The sequence below is a fragment of the Kogia breviceps genome, chromosome 11, assembly GCF_026419965.1.
Source record: "Kogia breviceps isolate mKogBre1 chromosome 11, mKogBre1 haplotype 1, whole genome shotgun sequence".
Lineage (NCBI taxonomy): Eukaryota > Metazoa > Chordata > Mammalia > Artiodactyla > Physeteridae > Kogia > Kogia breviceps.
Window position 1 is genome coordinate 10119036 of NC_081320.1, and position 15959 is coordinate 10134994.

At 39.7% G+C, this 15959-nt stretch overlaps 1 protein-coding gene across 10 annotated transcripts in view; it reads right to left on the reverse strand.

The window, feature by feature from the left end:
- Nucleotides 1–15959, reverse strand: part of NPHP1 (nephrocystin 1) — a 63972-nt gene that overhangs the window by 32702 nt on the left and 15311 nt on the right. For 3 of the 10 annotated variants that reach the window (XR_010835371.1, XM_067007218.1, XM_067007214.1), the window contains exons 6-13: nt 15124–15204; nt 11672–11864; nt 11256–11357; nt 7291–7391; nt 6919–6961; nt 5636–5723; nt 3838–3932; nt 1767–1895 (exon numbers count right to left, since the gene is read on the reverse strand). Coding sequence is in view for 9 of the 10 variants with exons in the window: in XM_067007218.1 (XP_066863319.1) it covers nt 1767–1895; nt 3838–3932; nt 5636–5723; nt 6919–6961; nt 7291–7391; nt 11256–11357; nt 11672–11864; nt 15124–15204 (832 nt within the window). In the remaining variant the exon portion in view is untranslated. The remainder of the gene's footprint in view (nt 1–1766; nt 1896–3837; nt 3933–5635; nt 5724–6918; nt 6962–7290; nt 7392–11255; nt 11358–11671; nt 11865–15123; nt 15205–15959) is intronic. The other 7 variants (XM_067007221.1, XM_059079991.2, XM_067007220.1 and 4 more) reach the window with 5 other exon arrangements.

Consider the following 15959-nt stretch of genomic DNA (forward strand, 5'->3'; position numbering starts at 1 on the left):
TTTGGTATCATGTTTTTCCTGGCCTCATGAAATGAGATGGGAAGCATTTCCTCCTTATCTATTCTTTGGAAGTTTGTGTACTACTGGTATTATTTCTTCCTTAAATGTTTGGAGGAATCCACCAGTGAAACCATCTGGGTCTGGAGTTTTCTTTATTGGAAGATTTTTAATTACTGTTTCAATTTCTTTAACAGGGGTCATTCAAATTATTCTATTTCTTCTTGTGTCAGTTTCATTAAGTTATGATTTTCAAAGAATTTATCTGTTTATTGATATTATCAAATGTACTGCCATAAAGTTGTTTACAATATCCCCTGCTTATCCCTTTAATATGTGCAGGATCTGTGCTGAGGTCTCCATTTTCATGTCAGATGGTAATCATGCAAGCAAGCAGGACCCTAGGATGCCTTCCCAGAAAAGAGCCCCACCCCTGTCCTCCGCCTGCCTTTTGTCTGTAGAAAAACTTTAGTCAAAGCATAAATTTAATCAGAGAAGTGAAAAAATGCAGAGAGAAAGGAAAACAGTCAAGCAAGACAAAATAATAATACTTTAGCCATTAAACAAAGTCAATGACCTTTAGTTCTTCCTCAAGGGCTATAGATAATATTCTGAGCCATGTCCTGTGAGCTGTTTTGCAGATACCGAAACCCCCTCCAGGTGGGAGAACTTAACTGTGTGCTGCCCACAAGCATGCAGACCCCAGACTGGTTGGAACCAGAAGGTTGATGATGTTGACTCCCAATTACCTCACCACCAACCAGTCAGAAGAGTGTCCACGAGCTGACCACGCCCTGACCACGCCCTGCTCCTTGAATGCTGTAAGACTCCTCACTACCCCTTCCAGGTTGGAACACACAGTGTAGAGGGCATTAGCCTACTGTGGCCCCCTTTGCCTGGCAAAGCAATAAAGCTCTTCTTTTCTACTTCACCCAAAACTCTGTTTCCGTGTTTCTACTTGGCACCGGTGAACAGGGGCAGGGTTTCGGCAATAATCATTTGTTTTCTTTCTTTCTCTCTTCTAAAATTTCTTGATCAGTCTTACTAGGCATCTCTCAATTTTATTAATCTTTTCAAAGGATAAACTTCACCTTTTCTGATTTTCTCTTACATTAATTTCTACTCTCTATTATTTCCTCCATTCTACTTCCTTTGGGATTGACTCACTCTTCCTTTTCTAGGCTCTTGAGTTCGAGCTTAGATCACTGATTTAAAAATCTTTCTTCTTGTCTAGTGTATGCAATTAAAGTCATAGAGTTCCATCCATGCACTGTTTCATCTGTATCTCATAAATCAATTCATTAAGAGTTAATCAAATTTTTTGGTACTGGGTAAAAAGTATTCTCTTAGGAATCAGAGAGGAACAGAATGGAAAAGGACACAAGGCAACTTTGTCAGGTGATGGTAATGCTCCATATGTTGACTGGGATGTTGGTTATACAGGTGTGTACACCTGTCAAAAATGCAATACTCTAATCTTCAAACCTGAACTGTATACAATACTAGAAGATACGCATCAGTACCTTTTTGTAAGTGAAAAATCTAAGGCTCAGAGGCGTTAACTGTGATGTATAAATATCACACACTTCCAGAACACATGTAGTTTGCACTCTACCACACATTATTTTATATAGATACTTACGCACGTGCACACGGAGAGAGAGAGAGGTTGAGAGGGAGAAAGAGACAGACAAGACCCTGTGCAGTACGCGGTCAGTATGTGGCATTAACATATGGTGGGAACTGGTTTAACTCCTCAGCAAGCTCACCTTATTGCCGTCAAACAGACAGAAGCGCACGTGTCTGCTCAGAACCTGGACGCTCACTCCTGGAAGAGGGATCATCTTACAGCTCCAGAGGGTCAGAGTCAAGGAAACCCGACTTGGTCTTGACCTAATCTGAGAGAAAAATTAGTTATGAGGAAGGTTTACTTTTATGACTTATAAGACAAATTCATTTTCAAAGCACCTTTTGTAAATGCTTAAGAAAATGCATATAGAATAAAAAAGAATAAATTTTGCACACAACATATACACACAAGAGAAGTTTCAATAGTCTGTTTAATTTAACCCAAAACTTCAGTTAAAATTTTCATAAATATTTATATTTAAAATATTTGCTTTTGGGACTTCCCTGGTGGTCCAGCAGTAAAGAATCCACCTTACAATGCAGGGGACGTGGGTTTGATCCCTGGCCAGGGAACTAAGATCCCACATGCCGCAGGGCAACTAAGCCCATGTGCCACAACTACTGAGCTTGTGCACCTCAACAAGAGAGCCCGCGGGCCACAAACTACAGAGCCCACGCGCTCTGGACCCCGCATGCCACAACTAGAGAAGAGAAAGCCCGCACGCCACAACTAGAGAGAGGCCCGAGTGCCGCAACGAACCTCCCGCGTGCCGCAACTAAGGCCTGACACAGCCAAAAATAAGTAAATAATAAATAAATCTTTCTTAAAATTTTGCATTTTTTTGTTAAATACACAAAAATTGTGATGAAAAGAATAGTCAGTACAATCAGGGAAAAAGAATGACCTGACCATGGAATCAACTGTATTCCAGGTTCGTTCTTACAGCTCCTTCTTACATAAGGCAGGTCCGCATAGAAGGTCACCACAGCACAGTGACCAGTGACACCTGGCGTTAATATGATCCAGCTAGCTCCTCCTTGTTTCAATTCCAAGCATTTATCTACATTGTTCCCTGGCTTCTTATATAGATGTTTTGACAGAGAGAACGCACTGATCATTGGATGTAGTTATTCAGTTCTACTTCACAGGATAACAGAATGTCAATTTAAAAAACTGGCATTCTTGTTTTTTTTTTTAAAGAACATCTTCAATTCTTAACATTCTGCTTTATGGTCCTGGGCCTTTCCATTTAAATAACATATCACTGAAAAAAATCAGACAATGTTTAACAGTTTGTCACCTTTTCAATTTAAGAAATGAGAGCTGAACAATTGAGCTCTCTGGGTACAAGTTCACAAAATTAAATGCTATTTATTCAGTACTAGTATACTACACACACCAAATATAACATATTTGTAAACTTGCAATAAGAGATATTTAATGCTAAAAAGATTCCAGGCACTGCTCGGGTTGAGAAGGAAAAGAGCACGAAACTTCTGCACCACCCCTCCCCACAAAACCTGACCACACTGGGTTCTCTTATTCTTGCCTGAGGCTCTGGGAGAGCAAGGGAGAAAAAGCAGAAGGTAAACAGGAAGGGGAGTGAGGGGCTCAAATGCAGTTTATATCTTCTAAGGAGGAGAAGAAGAGAATTAAATGTCAAGAGCATTTCCTACTTCAAATAAGGGGGATACCAGCAATCCTTTACTCCAAGCTCCCCACAATATATAATCAGAAAGTACTACCAACTTCCTCATTCCTATTTAATTAAAATAATATTACTAATAATAATGATACTGGCTAACATTTACTAAGTTATCATCATGTGTCAGGCACTGTTCTAAGCCCTTCACACATTCAGTGCAGTGCAATTCTCATAATAACCCTATGTTGGAAGTATTATTACTACTTTTCCCTTTTTACAGATGAAAAAATTGAGGCAAAGAATTATTAAGATTGATACCTAGTATTATTTCCTTTGTAACAATGGGAGAAGAGAGCAGTGGAGAAGAGTAACAAGATAAAGTCAAGGTAACAGACACAAGTTTTGTCTCAGCTATGAAACTGTCACTAAGTGTTTCAAAATTACAATACAGAGACAATTTTTTTTGTTTTTTTATAATGCATTAATCAATTTACGTTACCTGTATATTTGCAACCATGACAAAATCTGGAAAATTTATAATTTTACTGACAGTAACCATACTTACAGAGCCCGTTTTAGCATCCCACATTAGATCTCTGAAGGCCAGTTGTGAAGTAGTGAGCTCTGGTTGTAAGAAGTAACTTGCTCGAAATTGATTCCCTGCAAAAATAATTGTTCGTTTATTTTCTTACAAAGAACGAATGAAATTCAAAACCCCAAATTCATGATGTTATGGTACAAACTTAGGAAACAGACTTCGAGAATGCCAAGCTGTTTACTAGAAACTTGCTTCCTAAGACAGACGTACCAACAGAGATGAGAACAGCAGGAAACATAAGGACAGAAACGTAGCACATGAGAGCTGATCTTAAAGTGGCTTTAAGAAAGATCTTAAAGACTTTTAGGCCAGTAACATGCCCCATGATGAAGATGATCCATTCGAATATTTTTGTAAAATGCAGAAAATCTGTGAACACTTTTTAGATATTTTAGAAAAAATATATAATCATTAATTTTACTTCTTAACACAAAAGCTTTTTTTTTTTTTTTGCGGTGCACGGGCCTCTCACGGTTGTGGCCTCTCCCGCTGTGGAGCACAGGCTCCGGATGCACAGGCTCAGTGGCCATGGCTCACGGGCCCAGCCGCTCCGTGGCATGTGGGATCCTCCCGGACTGGGGTACGAACCCGTGTCCCCTGCATCGGCAGGCGGACTCTCAACCACTGCGCCACCAGGGAAGCCCTACAAAAGCATTTTAATACTGTTCTTCCATACTTGTGTCATGATGAATACCTATTACAAAATCATTTACTCACCCAAGAACTCATTTTTGAGTTCCTACTCTGCCAGGTGCTATTCTGGGAGCTTGAAACATAAACGTGAATCAGAGAAATATGGCCCCTGCCCTCATTAGCTTACACTTCAGTGGGGGAAACAGTTAAGAAAAATAAGTAGACAAAAGACAAAATAATTATAAGCTGACTTAGACTTATAAAGGGTGCTCAGGTGAATGGGAGTAGGAGGGCCTACATGGAAGGTGTCTCGGGGAATGTACCCTGACACCCAAAGCATGAGAAGCGGTGAATTCCCTGGTGGTCCACTGGTTAGGACTCCACAAGGGCCCAGGTTTGATCCCTGGTCGGGGAACTAAGATCCTGCAAGCTGCGCAGCACAGCCCAAAATAATAATAATAATAAATAGATAAATAAATAAATAAAAAGAGATTTATAATAAAAAACAAAACAAAGCATGAGAAGGAGCTGGGTGTTCAGCGAGGGCTGAGAAGAGCTTCCCGACAGAGAAGGCTCAAAGCAGCCCCTCAACAGATGACTCAGCAGCTCAGCGTACACAGGGGAGCCTCCCCACCACATTATTCCTCTTTAAAATGAGCTTATGAACAAATGTTGCTAAGTACAGGGCAATCCAAGAATGAATAAGGAAACAGAAACAGCGAACAGGGAAAACTCTTTGGAAAAGTCTCACTGTGAGGAAAAGCAGAGAAAGGGAGGCTTCATCCAGAATGGGACAGGGTTGTGGGGAGCTGGTCCGTAAAGGTGGGAGGTTTTAGGTTTGCTAGGACTGCTGATGAGGGAGTCAGCCAGTGGGGCAGGGGAGAGCAGGCTGAAGATACAGGAAAGGGTTGATCAAAGAGTCGTGTTTTTGAAATAAAGGAAGGGGGCTTGGCCTCTGATAGGACCAGGGCTCCTTCCTCCTTCACAGGCAAGATGAAGGAAAAGATGAGCGTCCAAGAGATGTGAGATGTTACACCTTTTTCAATGACTTGCTTTGGCTGTGCCAGAAAATTTAGATGTAAACCGTGACCGCTTAACTAAAAGTCTGTGGTGGCTGATGGACGCCTATTACCTTCCTCCAGAAGCTGGAAGAGGGTGGAAGGCCTGAACCCCGTAGGAATAGCTCCCATCGTGGTCAATACGTCGACGGTGTTTATCTGCTGAAGAGAGTAAAACAAAATTTTGCTTGGTTTCATTCATGTTTCCTCACCTCTAGGATACTCTCTCTTTATCACTATAGCAACTACAACCCCCGAAAGAAAAATACAAACATACAGACTTTAGTGGAAGGATATAGCAACTTAACCCCCAACTCCTGAGAAGACACCATTGCTGAATCCGGGCCTTTCCTGAGGACCTAAGCCCCATGCAGTGCCCGGGGGGCTGAGCTCTGTGCTTCAGATCTGCTGCTTCCTGCATGGCCCCCACCAAAATGGCCTGTCCTGCTCCACAAAGTACCGCCATGTCACAGATGAGTTGATATTGTAAACTGATATGCACTGAAGAATTAATGGCTTTTTGGTACACTATATGTACATACACACACTCACACACACACATGTCCATGTAAGTGATAAGTAGGGTAAAAAAGGCAGAAAGAATACATTTCCTAAATGGTTAGTGATGATTACTTATGGAAGGAGTGGATTTTCATTTTGTTATGCAACTTTTTAAATGATAGGATTATTGATAGTTTCTTACTTTTTATTTTTTTTTGTTTGTGCCCCGTGGCATGTCTTAGTCCCCCGACCAGGGATCAAACTCATGCCCCCTACATTGGAAGTGCGGAGTCTCAACCACTAGACCACCAGGGAAGTCCCAAGTTTCTTACTTTTTTGAGCTTTTTGGAATTTTTAAATATTAACAAGCTTTAACAACTATCTTTACCCAAATGATAGAAAATTCAAGCAGAATCAATGAGAGACATTTCCAAGCCCTCATAGGCATAGGCTTACTAAACCAGAAATATGTTTTAATGCTCTGTACATTCCATGCTCTGTATCCTGCTTAAGATCCAATGCTTTCATTTAAAGTTTCCATCCCGGGCTTCCCTGGTGGCGCAGTGGTTGAGAATCCGCCTGCCAATGCAGGGGACACGGGTTTGTGCCCCGATCCAGGAAGATCCCACATGCTGCGGAGCGGCTGGGCCCGTGAGCCATGGCCACTGAGCCTGTGCTTCCGGAGCCTGCGCTCCGCAACGGGAGAGGCCACAACAGTGTGAGGCCCGCATACCGAAAAAAAAAAAAAAAAAAAAAAAAAAAAAAATAAAGTTTCCATCCCATTTTGAATCTGAACTCTTATCAGAGCTATTAAGTAACAAAACGAGACATCATTAATAAGACAGGAGATACCAACCTCTGAGATGGCTTTTCGGACAGCACTCCAATGAGAATCGGTTCTAGGGAGAAACGGTAGCTAGGTGAGTGCACAGAAAGGTTATGCCTATTTACTCAATTAGGGAATTTCATTAATCAAAGAACAAAGTGTATAATTGTAACTTCTGAAAACCTAAAAGAGTCTACCTGAAACTAAGCATAATATCATGTGCTAACAATAATCACCAAGTTAAAGTTGTAATGATCTTAAGCAAACAGTAATATGAAAAGCCCTGCTCCCAAACTATAAGCTGTTTCCATTTCAAGCAATTCTTGAATTACTTACAATAGTAAAAATAAACAAATAAAATGTTTCCTAAACCTACTTTGACATCCCCTCACACCTTTTTACCTTTGTTTAACTTCTGCTCCTTCTGCCGTTTCATCCCCTACCTCTACATCTTCTTCACTGCCTTCTTCACTAGACTCCTGGCCTTCTTCTTTATTATAGGGCTGAAAAATTATTGAAATATGAAGTACTTTTTACCTAATGCAAAAATCAACCAATAAACGTACTTTCAGAAAGGCTCAAGTGTAGATAGGGATTTAGTATATGATGGGCATATAAAAAATCAGTGGAAAAAGATTTTAATACATGGTTGATAATGTCACTATATGAAAAAATTACAATGACAGAGGTAGAGAACGAGTTTAATAAAAATAAATGCCAGATGGGACTTATTCAAATGAAAAAAAAAAAAGAAGAAAAGATATAAAAGCAAAAAGAACTATAGAAGTGTTAGAAGAAAATAATCGTTTGTTTTTTCTTTTTCTTGGCCACGCCACATGGCATGTGGATCTTAGTTCCAAAACCAGGGATCAAACCTGCGTGCCCTGCAGTGGAAGTGCAGAGTCTTAACCACTGGACCTCCAGGGAAGTCCCAGAAGAAAATAATCTTGAGATTCGAAAGCCCCTTCCAATCATGATACCAAAACCATGGAACAATGATTTAACTACATAAAAAATAAAACATGGCTGAAAGTCAACAAAGATGGTATCTGCCACAAGTTTCTAAGGGTTGATATCCTTATTATCAAGATATTACAAAAACTCTCATAAATCAATATGATTTTCAAAACCCCCTTAGAAAAATGAACTGAAAAGGCAATTTACAAAGAAGAAATAGAAATGGTCATAAAGCAAATGAAATCATGCTCAACCTCACTAGCAGTACAATAAATAAAAAACAAGAATGAGCCTTTTGGTTTTTTTTTGGTCTATCACACCGGCAAAAAGATTGATGACAACCATCACTGGCAAATGTGTAGACAAACAAGCACTCTTGGCTGCTGGAGATGGGAGTCCAAATAGGCATAACTTTCCTAAAAGGAAAAATGGCAAATTCAATCAAAACACAAAGGTGTAGACCCTTTGCACCAGCAATGAGCATTTAGGAATTGATTTAAGGGGAATAACCAGACAGTCTACAAGGTACATGTGCAGACTGATCACAACACAGGGTCTTCTTTTCTAACAGAATCCCTGATTATAGCAATGAATCAGCTAAAAGACTACGTTTTCCAAGCCCTCCTTGCAGCTAGGTGTTGTCAAGAAACTAAATTCTGGCCAAGGAGATATAACTGGAAGTTTTTTGTATAACTTCCAAGAAACCTTTAAAAGACTGCAACTCATGCCTTTTGACTTCTTCCCCTTTCCTCTTTCACTGCTTGGAATTGTAATAACGAAAGATCTAGCAGCCAACCTAAGCTGAAGAGATAACAACCCCAGGAAGAGCTCCTCGCACCTACCCACAGGGTAAAATATTAGATAGGGCCTTACCATTCCTTGATAGCTCATCTCCACACTTCCTCCACACACAAGAGAAATATGCTTCTACCTTATTTAGGCCACTATTTTGGAGCCCTTCTGTAACTCATAGCGGAAGCTAATCTTACCTTCTTTGCAATGTCATTTACAGTTATTATAGGTTGGAAACAACCTAAATGTCCATCTAAATAAGACTGGAATACTATGCTACCATTGAAACAGATGACCCAGAACTGAGTTGGGCGATAGAGCAGGCACTCACCACCTGTGCCTACTGACGCTTGAAATGTGACCAGTCTAAACTGAGATGTGCTATTTAAGTGTAAAATACACACTAGAATTTGAAGACTTAGCATTAAAAAAAAAGAAAGGATTTAAAAATATTGGTTATATGTTGAAATGAGATAATATGTTTGATATACTGGATAAAATAAATTATTAAAAATAATGTCACTGGGCTTCCCTGGTGGCACAGTGGTTGAGAATCCGCCTGCCAATGCAGGGGACACGGGTTCGAGCCCTGGTCTAGGAAGATCCCACATGCCGCGGACCATCTAAAAACCCGCGAGCCACAACTACGGAGCCTGCGCGTCTGGAGCCTGTGCTCTGCAACAAGAGAGGCCGCAACAGTGAGAGGCCCGCGCACCGCGATGAAGAGTGGCCCCCGCTCGCCGCAACTAGAGAAAGCCCTCGCACAGAAACGAAGACCCAACACAGCCAAAAATAAATAAATAAATAAATAAATAAATAAATAAATAAATAAAACCCATTTCTAAAAAATAATAATAATAATAATGTCACTGGGCTTCCCTGGTGGTGCAGTTGTTAAGAATCTGCCTGCCAATGCAGGGGACATGGTTTCGAGCTCTGGTCCAGGAAGATCCCACATGCCGCAGAGCAACTAAGCCCGTGCGCCACAACTACTGAGGCTGCGCTCTAGAGCCCGCAAGCCAAGACCACTGAGCCCACGTGCCACAACTACTGAAGCCTGCGCGCCTAGAGCCTGTGCTCCACAACAAGAGAAGCCACCGCAATGAGAAGCCCGCGCACCGCAATGAAGAGTAGCCCCTGCTCGCCACAACTAGAGAAGGCCCGTGCACAGCAGCGAAGACCCAACGCAGCCAAAAATAAACAAATTAACTAAAAAATAATAATAATAATGTCACCTGTTTCCCTTTACTTTTTAAAAATGTGTGTGGTATAATAAAAACACACATTTGGTCTTTACGCTCCGTTCTTGACACAGAGTTCCTAAAACTCTTAGAATTTCCTGAGTGACAGGAGTGTCTTTTGTTATTCCTAACAAGCCCCTTTCAAACATACTTGAGTTTAGGCTCATGAGGTCATGGCTTGGGGAGGGGTGGGTGCTGGTGGCCAGAGGAACCAGTGATTAGAAGGTGGAAACTTTTAGTGCCCCCCACCCCCTCACCTTCAGGGAGGGAAAAGGAGCTAGAGATTGAATTTAATCACTGAGGCCAATGATTCAATCAATCGTGTCTATGTAATGAAGCCTCCAAAAAAACCCCTAAAAGACAGGGTTTAGGGAGCTTCTGGGTTGGCCATCACTTGAAGTGCTGGCAGGGTGGTTCCAGGAGCACATGGAAAAACCAGGTCCCACTCCCTCCCTCTCCCAATACCTCGCCCTGTGCACCTCTTCCATTTGGCTGTTCCTAAACTATATCCTTTATAATGAACTGGGAAGCAAAAGTGAGGTGTTTCCTGAGATCTGTGGGTCCCTCTAGCAAAGTATTGAACCTGAGGAAAGGTGTGGGAACTTCCAAGTTTAGAGCCGGTCACTCAGAAGCACAGCTAGCCCCGGGGACTTGTGATTGGCATCTGAAGTGGGGCAGTCTTGCGGGACTGAGCCCTTACCTTGTGGAGGTCTGTGCTAACTCCAGGAGCTAGTGTCAGAATTGAACTGAATTGTTGGATACCTGGTTGGTTTCAAAGAATCAATGTGGAAAAACAACATGTATTTGGTGTCAGAAAAATAACACACAGCTGGTGTTAGAAGTGGCGTGAAGAAAAACAAGACAGCTCAGTGTCATTACTAGAAAATTTTAAATTACATTTGTGGTTTGCATTTTATTTCTATTGGACAGCACTGATCTATACATATTTGCACAGAAAATGACCATGCCGTATGATGAAATGTGAAAGAAACAGGCCATAAACATGCGTATATAGTACGTCCACATCTTAGGAAAGGATCATATATTTGTGCAAGTTCACACAAAGTTAACTGTGGTTTTGTTTCACAACAAATAATAAATGCCTATTAATTTTTATGATCAACATTAATCCACAGAACATCTTCATTGTGGGATAACATTCTAGGTAGGGCTCAGCTACATAAGAGCACTTCAGAGGTCCCCAGAACTATAATACACAGTATTTTACCCATGCTCTGCCCCTCTAAAATTGAGGCAAATTCTATATCTTAAGTCATTCACTAGTCAATTGATCAAAGACTACATCTTAGTGTTTTCTTATAAATGGAAAAAATGTCTTGAAGAAGAAAAAGGAAAGAATAAACAAAAAAGACTAACCTCCAAGTACGTTCTTGGAATAAGACCTTTGTTTCCTTTGGCATTCTTAGCCATCCACCAACCATCAGGGTTTTTTTCAATTATAAGGAGAACCTCCCCTTTCTTAAAGAAAATAAAAGTAAAAATTTTTTTAATTAAAATTTACCCCTAAATTCAGAATTATCAACATGAAAACTATTTTCAAAAACAGAAGAGCGTCTACTCTTTTTACCATTTTACTACCAGGTAACTTTGATAACAGAATTTAGCCTGACTACCGCTTGTAAATCTTAATTATCACTTATTTTATTTAAACAGACTGAGTCTTTAAAAAGTTAATATCAGGACTATCGAATCCAGGAATACACGTAGAGTTTTCTTACTATGTTAGGTACGAAAATTTACCCTTCGGTTAGCTTCCAGTCTGTTTCTACTACCTTAAATGTGAGGTCTCCGACTTGCTGAGCCGTAAAATCTCCAACAGCAATGTATTCTCCACTTGTGGCCTCTTCATCTTCTTCTTCTTCTTCTTCTTCTTCTTCTTCTTCTTCTTCTTCTTCTTCATCTTCTTCAGCAGAACTGTCATCGTCCTCTCCTTCAGTAAGCGCCCCAGTTCTGCAAAAAATAATTCTTTGACAAGGGTCACCTGAAATAACGTGTAAGAACAGATCCAGATTGAGTACGAGTAGAAGTTCTACATACAGAACTGGCCTATATTTGGAAGTGGCAAATAACGGGAAAAAAGGCAAAAGTGCAACTAACATTTTCTACTATCTAGCAAAGAATACGTGACCGAGGAACTGAGAGTGATGAGGAGTTAATAGATCTGAGGAACGTACGTGACCCGGTGAAGCGTGTGTTGGACTTGGGGCCAGGAGACTTGCACTGAAATCTTGGATCCATCCATCCAGCAGATGCTGCTTGAGCATCATTGTACAGTGATTAGAGCACAGGCTCTGAGTTTAAGTTCTGGTTCTATCTCCTTCTCATTGAGTGACCTTGGATAGGTTTCTTTTAATCTCCCCCTTTCTCACTGGTAAAGTGGAGATAATAATAGAACCTGCCTCATAAGGTCCTCATGACGATGAGAGGAGTTACAAACTTGCAAAGTGTTTACAACAGCGTCTGCAGGCTTTCAATAAAAGTCGGCAATGATGATGATGATATATGTCAGGTTCCATGTCAGACACAGTAGATACAGAGATAAACGAGACACAATGCCCTGTCCTCAAGGAGGACAATGAAACAATCTATCAGACGGATAAGTACTAGACAGTTCAACAGATACTGCGGTAGAGGTAAACACAGGATACTAAGGAAGCACACAAGAGGGACACCTAACCTCGACTGCATGGCTGGGGATCAGAAAGGCTTAGAATTAGGTCTGGAGGGATGAGTTGGAATTAATCAGGTAACAGAGGAGTAGAAAGGTAAGGAAGGGAGTGGAGAAAGGAGGCTCAAGATCAGGGAACCTCAAGTAGCTCACGAGTGGCAGGCCGAGGCTTGGGAGAAATAAGCAAGAGGTGAGATTGAAGAGGTGAGCAGAACACAGCCCATGTGAGCTTATCTCTGAAGGTATTCCCTAAAAATGAAGGAAGGGAAAGGCATGATCTGATCCGCACTTCAGGAAGATGATCAGGCTGTCACGTGGGCAAGAGATTGGAAGAAGGGCTAAAGGCAAAGATGGCTGTGAAAAGTGAGACATGAAACAGTTTAAACTAAGAATTAGGGATGAAGAGAAAGGTGTTTGGGAAAGATACTGAGGAGGGAAGAGAGAGGAGCTAAAAGACTAGCTTGGATAAGTCGTTAAGTCTCCCTGAGCTTTATTTATTCATTCCACATTCAGCATTTACTGGGCACCTACTGTGTGACAGACACTCTGTGCTAGGGGTGTAACAATGAACAAAACAGAGGTCTTTGCTCTCCTAACGCTTACATTAGAGAAGCTTATCTTTAAAATGGGATAACAGGGGCTTCCCTGGTGGCGCAGCGGGTAAGAATCTTCCTGCCAGTGCAGGGGACACGGGTTTGAGCCCTGGTCCAGGAAGATCCCACATGCCGTGGAGCAACTAAGCCCGTGCGCCACAACTACTGAGCCTGTGCTCTAGAGCCTGTGAGCTACAACTACTGAAGCCCGTGCACCTAGAGCCCGTGCTTCACAACAAGAGAAGCCACCGCAATGAGAAACCCATGCACCACAACGAAGAGTAACCCCCACTTGACACAACTAGAGAAAGCCCGCACGCAGCAACGAAGACCCAATGCAGCCAAAAATAAATAAATGAAATAAATTTTAAAAAATAAAAAAATAAAATGGGATAACAATACTTTGATGCAAATGGACATTGCTAATCACAAAACTAGCCAAACAGACCCAAATGGCTCTTCTTTATTATGTTAATACAGTAAATTTCAATTAGTGATTTTTCAGTGTCAAATTAACCTTGCATTCTAGAATAAATCCCACTTAGTCATGATGTACTGTCATTTTTATATGCCCTGGATTCTATTTGCTAACATTTTATATTGAGTTTGTGCATTCATTCATGAAGGCCTTGTATTTTTCTTATAATACTCTTATCAGGTTTTGATATTGAAGTTATTTAGCAGTCATAAAATGATTTGGGAAATGTTTCTTTTTCAATTCTCTAGAAAGATTTTATAATACTGGTATTATTTCTTACTTAAATGCAGAAATTTATCAGTGAAGCAACCTGAGGGTTTTTCTGTGGAAAGGTTTTCATTATATATTCAACTTCTTTAGTAGATATTTTGGTAGTATTACTAAGATTTTCTATTCATCTTGTGTAAATTGAGTACATTTTATTTTTCAAGGAACTTATTTTATCTAAATTTTCAAATTTATTGGCATAAATATGTTCATAGTATCTTTTTAATTTCTGTAGACTCTGTAGTGATTAGTTTTCTTCCCTGTTTTACTGTTGTTGTTTTCCTTCTCTTTCTCTTTCTTAATCAGTCTTGCTTGGAATTTACCCATTTAATTAACTTTTCCAAAGAACCAACTTTTGGTTTATTGATTTTATCTACTGTATGTCTGTTTATTATTCACTGTCTTCTGCTCTTTATTATTTCCTTAGTTCTATTTTTCTTGGGTTTAATTTGTTATTCTTCTTCTGGCTTCTTAGGTTGGAAACTTCAGTAATTAATTTTCAACTTTTCTAAACTATGCATTTAAAGTCATAAATTTCCCTCTAAACACTGCTTTAGCTGCAGCCCACAGTTGTATTTTATTATCATCCAAAATATTTTAAGATTTCCATTGTAATATTTTCTTTGACCCTTAGGTTACATAGAAGTATGTGACTTAATCTGCAAACATTTGGAGATTTTTAGTTATTTTTCTGTCATTTGAGTTTTTTTAAAAATTGATATATAATTGGCATATACCATTGTATTAGTTTTAGAGTGTCACTGAGTTTTAATGTAATTCCAAGTCATCAGACTATACACTACATGATTTCAATCCCTTGACATTTGTTGACAATCACTTTATGGTCCATTATGATTCATTTTGGTTAATGTTATACGTGCACTTGGAAGAGAGGTGTATTATCTAGTTGGATACAGCATTCTACAAATATATTTTTAATTAGGTAAAGGTGGTTAAGGTTTGTGGATTATATAGCTCTCCTTCAGTGCTAACAATTTTTACTTTATATGTTGTAAAGCTATGTTATTAGGTGTCTACACATTAGGGGTAACTTTTTTCTACTGAATTGATCCTTTTATTATTATAAGATGTATTTATCTATTAAATTACTTTTGACCTTAAAGTCTTCTCTGCCTGATACTACTATAGCTGCATCACCTTTGTTTTGGTCAGGGTTAACATGGAATACCTTTTTCCAATCTTTTACTTGCAACCTACCTATGCTGTTTTAAATGGCCCCCAAACATACTGCTGAAATGCTGTGCAGTGTTCCCAGGCACAAGAAGGCTGTGATGTGCCCTAATGGAGAAAATAAGTGTGTTAGATTTCTTCAGGCATGAATTATAGGGCTGTTGGCTGTGAGTTCGATGTTAATGAATCAGTAACACACATTAAATAAGGTATCTTTAAACAGAAACACGCATAAAACAAGGACATGTATTACTCGGGTTTCAAAAAAAATTGTGACCGGAGCCTCACAGGAACCTAGCTGTGTGTTTTCCCTAGAAGCCATGGTTTAGTATTCACCTATTCAGTATTTGCAGCAACTTTATGGAACATAACCACTGCAAATAATGAGAACTGACTATGTATTATAAATTCTTAAATATATATTTTGCTTTACACAATCAAGTGTTCTCTAAAGACATTTAGAAAAGAAGAAATCGGCTTTTCCATTTACCCAAATACTGGTGCTCTTCCTTCCTTCTTGCAAATACAGGTTTCCTGTGGGGTCATTTCCTTCTTGCCTAAAGGACTTCCTTTAGCAAATTTCTCAGCTATTTGTTTGACAAATTTTCTTAGCTATTGTTTGTCTGAAAATGTCTTTATTCTACTTTAATTTCTGAAAGACACTTTTGCTGTACACAGAATTCTGGGTTGATAGATTTTTTTTTCTTTCAACTCTTTTATGATGTTACTGCATTATCTTCTGACCTGTATTTTTTCTAACAAGATGTCAACTTTAACTTGAATTGGTGTTTGCCTGTACATATGTTTCTTTATTTCCCTGACTGCTTTTAAGATTTTCTATTATTTTTAGTTTTCAGCAGTTT